At 50.0% G+C, this 12,500-nt stretch overlaps 1 protein-coding gene across 1 annotated transcript in view; it reads left to right on the forward strand.

Annotated features, from left to right (window-relative positions):
- ak8 (adenylate kinase 8) overlaps nucleotides 1-12,500 on the forward strand; it is a 33,729-nt gene that overhangs the window by 7,628 nt on the left and 13,601 nt on the right. The window contains exons 6-10 of the mRNA XM_036528058.1: nucleotides 5,219-5,300; nucleotides 5,833-5,904; nucleotides 6,768-6,965; nucleotides 10,887-11,018; nucleotides 11,449-11,538. Coding sequence (XP_036383951.1) covers nucleotides 5,219-5,300; nucleotides 5,833-5,904; nucleotides 6,768-6,965; nucleotides 10,887-11,018; nucleotides 11,449-11,538 — 574 coding nt within the window. The remainder of the gene's footprint in view (nucleotides 1-5,218; nucleotides 5,301-5,832; nucleotides 5,905-6,767; nucleotides 6,966-10,886; nucleotides 11,019-11,448; nucleotides 11,539-12,500) is intronic.

The following is a 12,500-nucleotide window of genomic DNA, read 5'->3' on the forward strand; positions in this document are numbered from 1 at the left end:
TGAACTAACTTGAATGTTAATCATGCCTAATCCAGAGAGCTGGTCTCGGTGCGTCACGGCTCTGATTCATGTGTGGAGCTGTGTGGCAGTAATCTACAGGGAAATCACTGCAGAGGAAGATTATAAGGGGGAGAAGTGAAGTGGAATTAGGGCTGTGTTAGAAACGAATGAGTATGCACTGCTGGAGCAGCCACAGAATGTAAGGCTGCAGTCACTCAGAGCTCTGAACACACATCACAGTCTCCGAGGACTCTTCACGTCCATTTTTGGAAGAAAGTAAAGAATGGCATTAAGGCCACAATTCTACAGAGTATTGACAAACATAAAGTAGAATTTGTTAACTCTTAATGGCATTTAGAGAAGTGTAATGAATGGATAATATTTGCTCTTTTTTATTGGAATGAACCAATAATCTATAATAAGAAGAAACTATGATAATATGTGATTAATTATAATGCAGACAGAATAAATACATACCCAGAGACATAACCCTCCAATCTTTGTTAAATGTTGCAAATTTTTCTCATTGGTGGGTGAGAGAGGTGAAATCTTTTACTGTGAAAACACAACTTTTTTTCAAATTCTGGTACTTTTTTAACAACAAACAGGAAAACAATTTCAGTGTGTTAGGAAGACAGTTTTGTAATTATTTTGGGCAAACTGGAGAATACTCTAAATATGACTGATAAATATTCATGAATATTGCACAGTTGTTTATTTATTTATTTGCAATGGTGTGTTTGTGAAAAGCGAGGGTGTGGGAGCTGTGCTCCAGCCGGCCTCTGCCACACATAACCGCAGCCGATAAAAAGCACTTCACATCGCTAGTGAAGTTAAGCCTCAGTACCTGTGATACTGTTATGGCGCTGTCCCTCATTACAAGGCTGTGATGCTATAACAGCCCTGTCCCTCCTATGCTGTTGGCAGTTAGCGCTTTCACGGGTTTCCATCTCAGTTTAATGAGAAAAGCACAGCTGTCAGCGTCTCTCGGACACATGTTCGATTGTGTTGGGCATGGCAGCACAGTTAGGATATGTTTGAACTTGTCTTCCTGAATTCATTTCAGTGAGGATCAGTTCTGTTACATTATGCACATTTACCACTTTCTCACTAAATGAAACATATTGTCTGACCTGCTCTTTTGTCATAGAGCTGCTGAAAGCTGTAGTCTGAGCAGCTCAGGGGTGCAGGTTAGCCATTCAGAGACGCTCACTGCATCCAGGAGAGAGGAATATGCTGATCTGGTCTGAGAGGAATATGCTGATCTGGTCTGATCTGGTCTGAGAGGAAAATGCTGATCTGGTCTGATCTGGTCTGAGAGGAATACACTGATCTGGTTTGAGAGGAATACGCTGATCTGGTCTGATCTGGTCTGAGAGGAATACACTGATCTGGTTTGAGAGGAATACGCTGATCTGGTCTGATCTGGTCTGAGAGGAATACGCTTATCTGGTCTGAGGAATATGCTGATCTGGTTTGAGAGGAATGCGCTGATCTGGTCTGATCTGGTTTGAGAAGAATACGCTGATCTGGTTTGAGAGGAATACGCTGATCTGGTCTGATCTGGTCTGACAGGAATACACTGATCAGGTCTGAAAGTGACCAGTTTTCCTGCTGATTTGTGTTTTGGAAGCTGTCTGTCTGATTCAGGATATGGACCACAGCTAGATTTTGGCCATTTTAGAATGGAATCATAGGTGGGTGTAGTTTGTTTCATGGACATAACCAGGGCAAATCAAAATAAATTGCATTTGTTATAGACCATTTTGTACAAAGCACTGAACACGTGGTCCTTTATAGGATGTGATTCATCCCCTTTTAGGATGTGAACTATAGTCAGATGTCGTCAGTCCTCAGATGTGGACTTGTTTGTTCACTTGTAGGTTTAGAGGGAAACTGACATCTGATCTTGTTTATTCATCCAGTTGGAATGCAGTCAGATCAGCATAATATCATTTCCACAGCCTGTATGAATATGAATGCAGTCAGATCAGCATAATATCATTTCCACAGCCCGTATGAATATGAAAAGTGATGTTTACTGGGACTCAGAGTGTTTCAGTGCTCAGTGTTGGTGTCAGTGTTAAGTTTCAGTTGGTTAATGTTGAACTGAGAGGACGTCCCCCATGCCCCCCCCTAAACCCCCCCCCCCCACACACACACACACACATGGCCGAACGCTACGTCTGTGCCCTCTCTTTCACACCCAGGGACCCCTGCAGAGGACACGTCTCTCTAATAGAAAAACAGACAAACAATGATGAGCTCATTAGTCGGGGGTCTCTAATTGCCTAATTGTACAGTGAAAAGGGGGTCACCAGCCCCCTGCACACAAGCCCTCGAGCCCTGCTGTCCCCCCATGCTGTTGGGCTCCCTGTGACATCTGCTTCCCATGTCCCGCCTCTGATCGGGGGGGGGGGGGGGGGCATCTTTTGATGTGTGATGAAACAGAATGGAGTGGCCATGGGGGGCACTGACTCATTACAATTTCAATCAGGATCTGAGCTGGGAGAACAGCCCCCCCACCATACTACACACACGCACACACACACACACACTCAAATACATATATACACACATACTCATACACACACACGGAAATATACCCATACGTGCACACACAGCGCAGCTCTTGGTATTGCAGGCTGCTGGATTTCAGACTGTAAATCAGTTTCTTTCCATGTATTTTGGCAGTTTGTGTCAAACCAGTCCTCCTTTTTTGTGCTTTTTGGTTTGCAGTTTTTCGAGCTCCTCTTTACTGTGTGCGTGTGTGCTGCAGTTTCTCTCACTCTCTCTCTCATCTCTGTGGACTTTCTGTCAGTCTGTGCTGCACAGACAAGCATGTCAGAATCAGCCTGGACAGAGATCATTAGAGACACACCAGTTTGCTTCATTGTAGAAGGAGCTCTGTGCTGGGGTTCGGCTCTGTGCTGGGGTTCGGCTCTGTGCTGGGGTTCAGCAGGAGCTCTGTGCTGGGGTTCGTCTCTGTGCTGGGGTTCGGCGGGAGCTCTGTGCTGGGGTTCGGCTCTGTGCTGGGGTTCGGCTCTGTGCTGGGGTTCAGCAGGAGCTCTGTGCTGGGGTTCGGCTCTGTGCTGAGGTTCAGCAGGAGCTCTGTGCTGGGGTTTGGCGGGAGCTCTGTGCTGGGGTTTGGCGGGAGCTCTGTGCTGGGGTTTGGCAGGAGCTCTGTGCTGGGGTTTGGCGGGAGCTCTGTGCTGGGGTTTGGCGGGAGCTCTGTGCTGGGGTTCGGCTCTGTGCTGGGGTTCGGCGGGAGCTCTGTGCTGGGGTTTGGGTTAGACTGTCAATTCCACACCACCATAGACACACTCTGATACACGAAGCGTTGAGTTCTGTGGTTTTGGTTTGGGAGATGTGGGAAGCCCAGGGAAACTCCTAATGAACACAGTCTGCGGTGAAGACGTCCAGCTGTTGCATCGGTGCAGACTGCAGCAGAATCAGTGCTGGGGGGGACGCAGGTGGAGCTCAGGATAGGGTGGCAGTTTCACTTCAAAGAGAAAAACAAAAGCAGATTTCAGACAGGCCCTGCAAGCGTGCCAGCAGACCCAGGCATCCTCTGATAATACTCACATCTATAAATGTTTGGCTTATTTATTTATTATTTATTTATTTATGTGAAGCTTATTCTCAGCCATAATAAGTTGCCCCTAACAAGCACTTCTGGGAGAGGTTTTGGTGCCAGTTTTCCTGCTCCATTGCTCAGTAAGCTCTGGGATTTAGGGGACTATTAGAGAGAATTTCTTTTATTTGTGGCTAATGAATGATATGCAGACTGTTTTCTTTCTTCTTATTTTCTTTTTATGGATAAGCGAGAATCGGGGGAGAGGAACGGCAGAATTAGACACATTTTCAAGGTTTTAACCCTCGCCTTGCCTCTGTGTGAAGCTGTTTTTCCTGCCTGTTAAAACAGAGATGTATTCACTTTGTTTCCACCAGCAGCTGGCAGGCAGAGGCCCTTTTAGATCAATAATACATACACTGGATATTATTATTATTATTATTTTAGGAGTTATCATACAGGGGAAATGTAGCGGTCTCATTTCCTCGGTTTCATTCTGCAGCTGATGGCATTTTAACACAGCAGGTATTCTGCTGATCACTGCGTGTGCGGTGGAAGGTGCATCTTACTGCTGTGTCGTTTTATGGTCACGGTGGTTTGATGCACACAAATGATCTATTTTCTTATGTAGTGATCAGTGTGAGCTGGTACCAGCTCATCTGTTGCAGGAAACTATGTTAAAAGTTTGGTATTAAATAGACATTTTTCCTGTGTTTAAATGAGAAGTGATGATGTGGCCATTTGCAGGTGCAGTGGCAGCTGTAATGGTTCCTGTGCGGAGTGTCAGAGTGCTCTCAGAGTGCTCTCAGTGTGCTCTCAGAGTGTTCTCAGTGTGCTCTCAGTGTGCTCTCAGTGTGCTCTCAGAGTGCTCTCAGAGTGCTCTCAGAGTGCTCTCAGAGTGCTCTCAGAGTGCTCTCAGTGTGCTCTCAGAGTGTTCTCAGTGTGCTCTCAGTGTGCTCTCAGTGTGCTCTCAGTGTGCTCTCAGAGTGCTCTCAGTGTGCTCTCAGTGTGCTCTCAGTGTGCTCTCAGAGTGCTCTCAGTGTGCTCTCAGAGTGCTCTCAGAGTGCTCTCAGTGTGCTCTCAGAGTGCTCTCAGAGTGCTCTCAGTGTGCTCTCAGTGTGCTCTCAGAGTGCTCTCAGAGTGTTCTCAGTGTGCTCTCAGTGTGCTCTCAGAGTGCTCTCAGAGTGCTCTCAGAGTGCTCTCAGTGTGCTCTCAGTGTGCTCTCAGAGTGCTCTCAGTGTGCTCTCAGAGTGCTCTCAGTGTGCTCTCAGAGTGTTCTCAGAGTGCTCTCAGAGTGCTCTCAGTGTGTTCTCAGTGTGCTCTCAGTGTGCTCTCAGTGTGCTCTCAGAGTGCTCTCAGAGTGCTCTCAGTGTGCTCTCAGAGTGTTCTCAGTGTGCTCTCAGTGTGCTCTCAGTGTGCTCTCAGAGTGCTCTCAGTGTGCTCTCAGAGTGCTCTCAGTGTGCTCTCAGAGTGTTCTCAGTGTGCTCTCAGTGTGCTCTCAGTGTGCTCTCAGAGTGCTCTCAGAGTGCTCTCAGTGTGCTCTCAGAGTGCTCTCAGTGTGCTCTCAGAGTGCTCTCAGTGTGTTCTCAGTGTGCTCTCAGTGTGTTCTCAGTGTGCTCTCAGTGTGCTGTGCCTCTTCCGCAGGGCTGGGTGCTGGACGGGATCCCGCAGAGCCGGAGGGAGGCGTTGCTGCTGCAGGAGCTGGGTGTCGCCCCGGATCATGCAGGTGGGTGTCCCTGAACCCAGACCCCCCCCATGCGCAGTGCTGCGGAGAGGAAGTGCAGGTATAGCGGGCACAGACAGCAGCGGGCACAGACAGCAGCGGGCAGCGGGCACAGACAGCAGCAGGCACAGACAGCAGCGGGCAGCGGGCACAGACAGCAGCGGGCAGCGGGCACAGACAGCAGCGGGCACAGACAGCAGCGGGCACAGACAGCAGCGGGCAGCGGGCACAGACAGCAGCGGGCACAGACAGCAGCGGGCAGCGGGCACAGACAGCAGCGGGCACAGCGGGGGCGTGAAGCCTGCACCAGTATGACGCCCCAGCTGAATTCAGCAGCGCTGCTCTGTCACTGTGCTTGTTTCACCACTTGGCTGTCTGACCAGCGCAGCGTCTGCACCCTCTCTGAGAAGTGCCGTTTCCTGCACTTTTTTCATGTCTGTGTTTACCCTCTCTGTGTACAGTCAGGTTTATTAGGGAAAGAGTCTCTGCCATTTCACTGGGTTTTATAGAGGAGAGCATCTCTCTGCCGTTTCAGTGATGCTGGAGGCTCCGGACTCGGTCCTGATTGACAGAAGTCTTGGCAAGAGGGTGGACCCCGTCACAGGAGGTAAAACCAGGGCAGCACTGATACTCTTACTCACCTGTGCCCTAATCTTAACACTGATACTCATGCTCACCTGTGCCATACCTCAACCCCTGGGCTCTGAACTCAGAACTTCAGTGGAAATGGGGAATAATATTACAAAAATGAAGATAAAAAGTATGGAAACAGCGGTGGATAAAACAGGCAGAAGGATGAGGGTTTGAATCCTCGCTGGCCTGTGTGTGAGAACATGAGAACACGTCTCCCTCAGCGACACCCAGCTGATGAGCAGAGTGAGGACGTCCACCGAGCAAACAATAACACAAGAAACACAAGATGGCTGCCATCGGCAGGGGAGGCTTGGCGGAAGCAGGTGTCGTTATTAGGGGTCTGTGCAGCGCTGAGCTCTGGATAAAGCCATGCTCTGGGTCTGCCGAAGCCGGGCCGTAATGAGCAGAAGCTGCAGGTCCCAGCAGGGCTGCAGCGTGAGGCTGTGTCTGTGTAATCAGCACCTCCCTCTCAGCGGAGATGCCGCTGCACACTGCTTGTGCTTCCTTCACGCATTTCAGAGGAACACCTTAAACGCAGACTGGCACACATGCACACATGCATCATCCATAACAGCTTTACTGTCATCATCCTCACTACTAAAACATTTCTACTCACATCCACTGTAAATGATTAATTACCTACATAATTATACTTCCCCAAAATTTTCTAAACATATGGCCCACTGCACCCCCACTCCCTCTCTCTCTCTCTCTCTCTCTCTCTCTCTCCCCCTCCCTCTCTCTCTCTCTCTCCCCCTCCCTCTCTCTCTCTCTCTCTCTCTCTCCCTCTCTCTCTCTCTCTCTCTCTCTCTCCTTCTCTTTCTCTCCCCCCTTCAGATGTGTACCACGTGGTGTTCCGGTGGCCGGAGGATGTGTGTGTGCAAGGGCGTTTGGAGGGTGAGGGTGTGTCGCGGGAGCAGAGTGTGCGGAGGCTGCAGCAGCATCACCAGGACGCACCTGCACTCCTGCACACCTTTCAGCTCCAGCTCACACTGATCAACGCAGATCAGCCTCATGATGACGTGCTCACCCAGGGTGAGTCTCACACACATACTCACACTCACGCACACACACGCACGCACGCACGCACACACAGGCACACACATACACGCACACACACACACACACACACACCCTCCAACACATATACACACACACACGCACGCACGCACACACAGGCACACACATACACGCACACACACACACACACACACAGGGGCACACATACACACACGCGCGCACACACCCTCCAACACATATACACACACACACGCACGCACGCACACACAGGCACACACATACACGCACACACACACACACCCTCCAACACATACACACACACGCACGCACACACAGGCACACACATACACGCACACACACACACCCTCCAACACATATACACACACACACACGCACACACATACACACGTGCGCACACACACACACCCTCCAACACATATACACACACACACACACACACATACATACACACACACGCACACACACACACCCTCCAACACATACACACACACACACACAGGGGCACACATACACACACGCACAGTATAAATACGGGGTTTTCTGTGCACAGTGTAAACACAGGCATTTCTGTGCACAGTGTAAATACGGGGATCTCTGTGCACAGTGTAAATACAGGCATTTCTGTGCACAGTGTAAATACGGGGATCTCTGTGCAGAGTCCAGGGAAGCCGTGCACGGCAAACGGGCTCCTGAGAGGATCGGAACGGCTAATCTGTGTGTGTTTTTACGGCTGCGTGCTTGAATTGCGATTTTTGTAAATGTGAGGTTTGGGGGCATGGAGTAATGGCTCAATTTATAATTAATAACATCTGATTTGCTTGATTGCATTAACGGAGGGAATAAAAATATTGGTGGGGGTAGAGGGATTTTTGCAGCATTAAGTATTCATGAGTCTTGATTGAAATACAAACTGTGATAAAGCTGTGGTGAATATTGATTATTACTATTTAAAAATGCGGTTTGAAAATGAAGTTACCAGCTACTACCGACTGATCCGGCCTTCTTCATTAGCAGTTTAGCATCCTTACTGTTATCTCTGCTTGTGGTTTGGTACCAGTTAGTGGCAGGGAGTACAGACAGGGAGTCATTAGTTCTAATTAGGTGATGGTTAATTAGTGAGGATTACAGAAGAAGTCCGTCATACTACAGTGTTGCTTTAGAGGGCAGGACAGGACGGGCCCTGTACCCCGCTGCGGTACGCACTGGCAGCCAGCCTACGGTGCAGGAAATCATGATGCTTTTGTCACTTCCTGTCTGCCTGACAGGCTGTGGCTGGCAGTGTTTCCAGTGCAAAGCAACAGTCATCGGATACGAGTACTGAGAGTACAGTTTGAACGGTCACAGAGGAGAGCTCAATCACATGTCCGATCCTCTACAGAAGCAGGAACTCCGGAGATCGACAGACCTTTGTGGTGTCTTAGCCAGACCGCCTCAGTAACTGTCTCCATGGTAACTGCACTTCATCAGAAATGGGCGGGGCTGTACACAGGACAGAGGAGGCGGAGCATTCTCTGCCACCTAATTACTGTATATTCATCGCTGTGGAGTCAGCCAGGATGGAGTGATGGACTAAGGAGAGAGTTTATTACAGAGAGGAAGGCAGAGCAATCACACCCTGCAGCACTTTGCCCTGAACACACTGCGGACTCACAAGCACCTTCATTTTCTGCGGTGAAGTAAATGTTAATGACAAATTTTAAAAGCCGTCTGCTAAAATGGAGCTGGACTAAGCAGCGAGTCGCCAGGGTCCCTTTCAGCATTTCCACTAACTGTAATCGAGTTTTCAATGAAATGTGGTGTAACCCACAGTATATCACAGCACTGAATCTTCATTTACTTTATAGTGCTACCTGCTAACTTCAACTTGAATGACATTCAGTGAGCATTCACTGTTAACTTGTCGTCAGTAAAATGCCCCCTGTTTGTTTGAGGAAGTACCTGCTGTCTGAGTTAGTGTTACATGCAGGTTCAGACAGGTTTGAGTGACAGTGGAGATGTACACTCTTTGTCAGGTAGAATGGGTCTGTAACCTGAGTAATGGAGATGAGGTATCGGTAATCACAGTAACCCTACAGACACAAATCACATTATACCCTGAAAGGGGAGGTGTGTGACCTACACCATTGAAACTTACTCCTCAGTTATTCAAGATAAAAAACCTTAATGTTGGAACATTATTAAAATTCATTTTCATTCTGACAAATATAAAGTGGTTGGCGTATGTAAAAGTGTGGTATTTTTTAGGCATGTTGTCCATGGTTGATTAGCAGAAATGTGGCTGTGCAGAGATCTCTGTGGCTGTCGTTTGAGGAGGTGTCTCTGAGCCCCCGCTGCAGCCAGCAGTGTAGTACTGGCCTGTGCAAAACCCAGGTGTGTTGGGCCAGCCCTCTGTCATTGAGCTGTAACACACTCCACTCTGAGACACCACACAGTCTGCACCTAAAGGAGAGACACACTCCACACAGTCTGCAGCTAAAGGAGAGACACACTCCACACAGTCCGAACCTAAAGGAGAGACACACTCCCCACAGTCTGCACCTAAAGGAGAGACACACTCCCCACAGTCTGCACCTAAAGGAGAGACACACTCCCCACAGTCTGCACCTAAAGGAGAGACACACTCCACACAGTCCGAACCTAAAGGAGAGACACACTCCCCACAGTCTGCACCTAAAGGAGAGACACACTCCACACAGTCTGCACCTAAAGGAGAGACACACTCCACACAGTCTGCACCTAAAGGAGAGACACACTCCACACAGTCCGAACCTAAAGGAGAGACACACTCCCCACAGTCTGAACCTAAAGGAGAGACACACTCCCCACAGTCTGAACCTAAAGGAGAGACACACTCCACACAGTCTGCACCTAAAGGAGAGACACACTCCACACAGTCTGCACCTAAAGGAGAGACACACTCCACACAGTCTGCACCTAAAGGAGAGACACACTCCCCACAGTCTGCACCTAAAGGAGAGACACACTCCACACAGTCTGCACCTAAAGGAGAGACACACTCCCCACAGTCTGCACCTAAAGGAGAGACACACTCCACACAGTCTGAACCTAAAGGAGAGACACACTCCACACAGTCCGAACCTAAAGGAGAGACACACTCCCCACAGTCTGAACCTAAAGGAGAGACACACTCCACACAGTCTGCACCTAAAGGAGAGACACACTCCACACAGTCTGCACCTAAAGGAGAGACACACTCCCCACAGTCTGCACCTAAAGGAGAGACACACTCCACACAGTCTGAACCTAAAGGAGAGACACACTCCACACAGTCCGAACCTAAAGGAGAGACACACTCCCCACAGTCTGCACCTAAAGGAGAGACACACTCCACACAGTCTGAACCTAAAGGAGAGACACACTCCACACAGTCCGAACCTAAAGGAGAGACACACTCCCCACAGTCTGCACCTAAAGGAGAGACACACTCCCCACAGTCTGAACCTAAAGGAGAGACACACTCCACACAGTCTGAACCTAAAGGAGAGACACACTCCACACAGTCCGAACCTAAAGGAGAGACACACTCCCCACAGTCTGAACCTAAAGGAGAGACACACTCCCCACAGTCTGAACCTAAAGGAGAGACACACTCCACACAGTCCGAACCTAAAGGAGAGACACACTCCCCACAGTCCGAACCTAAAGGAGAGACACACTCCCCACAGTCTGAACCTAAAGGAGAGACACACTCCCCACAGTCTGACCCTGCACAGTGCGTAGTGGGTCCCTGGCAGTGTGTTCCCCTTGTTTTGAGGGTGCTGCCTTGCGCTGCTCGCTGGCATGAGTGCGTTCTCAGCCTGTCTTGGTTGTTGGTTGTTATGTGACTCAGGCACTGACCCAGGTACAGTGTTGTTGTCGCTCATGCCTCTGCGTTGTTGTGTTCTGTTCCCTTAGTACTGACCCAGGTACAGTGTCGCTCCCGCTCTGCGGCCCCCCACACCCCCAGGGTACTGCTCCTCGGCCCCCCAGCCAGCGGGAGGAGTCTGCAGGCAGGGCTGCTGGCACAGAAATACAACCTGGTCAACGGTGAGAACCGACTACAGCCTGCCTCCCCCTCTCCCCCTCTCACCCTGCCTCCCCCTCTCCCCCTCTCACCCTGCCTCCCCCTCTCCCCCTCTCACCCTGCCTCCCCCTCTCACCCTCTCACCCTGCCTCCCCCTGCCTCTCCCTCCCCCTCTCAGCCTGCCTCCCCCTCAACCACACCACAGCCTCTCCAGTATAAGAGCTCCTCAGTGTGGATGGAGCTGTGTTTGGAGGCAGTGAGGTGTGTGAGGATGGTCTTCCTTTTCACCCTGCCTCTCTCCTGCTGCTTTCTTTCCCCGTGCTGTTTACTCTCAGTCTGAAAGGTTACATTCTGTTTACTATACCTTTCATATTCAGCTCTTTCTCTCTCCCTCTCTCTCCCTCTCCCTCTCTCTCTCTCTCTCTCTCTCTCTCTCTCTCTCTCTCTCTGCAGTGTGCTCTGGGGAGGTCCTAAGGACAGTGGCTGTGGACCAGAGCAGCGTGGGAGAGCTCATTAAACCCTACCTGGAGTCAGGAGATGCAGGTATGCCTGCACTAAAATCTCCAAACTGGACAGATGCACTGGAGAGAGGGGCCATGCTGCCTTCTGAAAACCATGCGATCACATCCGTCCTGCTGAGGGAATCTCACCCTTTCATCAGCTCACTCTCCTGTTTTTTTATGTGGAGTAAATTTGGTGAAGTGTCTCAGTAGCAGTGTCAGTGGCAGAGGTACAGGCACTGACAGTCAGCAAAGGGAAAGATAACATAAATGTGTCTGCAAGGCTTCATAACACAGCCTACCTCCCCACACTCTCTGAGTGTGACTCTGCAGCCCCACTCTTCTCTGAGAGATGCTGTAGTCTCTCTCTCTCTGCCTCTCTGCTTCTCCCCCTCTCCCTCTTTCTCTCTCTCTCTGTCTCTCTCTCTCCCTCTCCCTCTCCCTCTCCCTCTCCCTCTCTCTCTCTCTCTCTCCCTCTCCCTCTCTCTCTCTCTCTCTCTCCCTCTCCCTCTCTCTCTCTCTCTCTCTCTCTTTCTCACCCCCTCTCTCTCTCTCTCTCTCTCTCTCTCTCTCTCTCTCTCTCTCTCTCTCTCTCCCTCTCTCTCTCCCTCTCTCTCTCTCTTTCTCCGGAGCAGCTGCAAACCCGTCACGCGGCGGCGCAGTCCTGACATGGCTGCCGGCCTGTAAACAGCATGGCAGGGGGTCGGAGCCCGCGCGAGCGTGTGATGGTGTGACAGCGTCTCCAGGCTGATGAATGTTTAATGAGGAGCGCTGCTGTGATTTACACATGAAACTGAGAGCTGCCGCTTCCTGCCACAGCCCAGCCCCGCCCCCTGTGCGAGGGGGGGCTTTTTTGTCTAGTTTTACTGTTGTTTATGTTTATGTTTTGTTTATTTTTAAAGTTCATATTTTAATTATGAGATATTTGCCTCTTCCTGGGTTTGTTTGTGGGAAGGAGGTTGCTCTCTGTCACTCTGTGTCTTAGTCTCAGAGTTTCGTCAAAGA

Source organism: Megalops cyprinoides, chromosome 4 (assembly GCF_013368585.1).
Source record: "Megalops cyprinoides isolate fMegCyp1 chromosome 4, fMegCyp1.pri, whole genome shotgun sequence".
NCBI lineage: Eukaryota > Metazoa > Chordata > Actinopteri > Elopiformes > Megalopidae > Megalops > Megalops cyprinoides.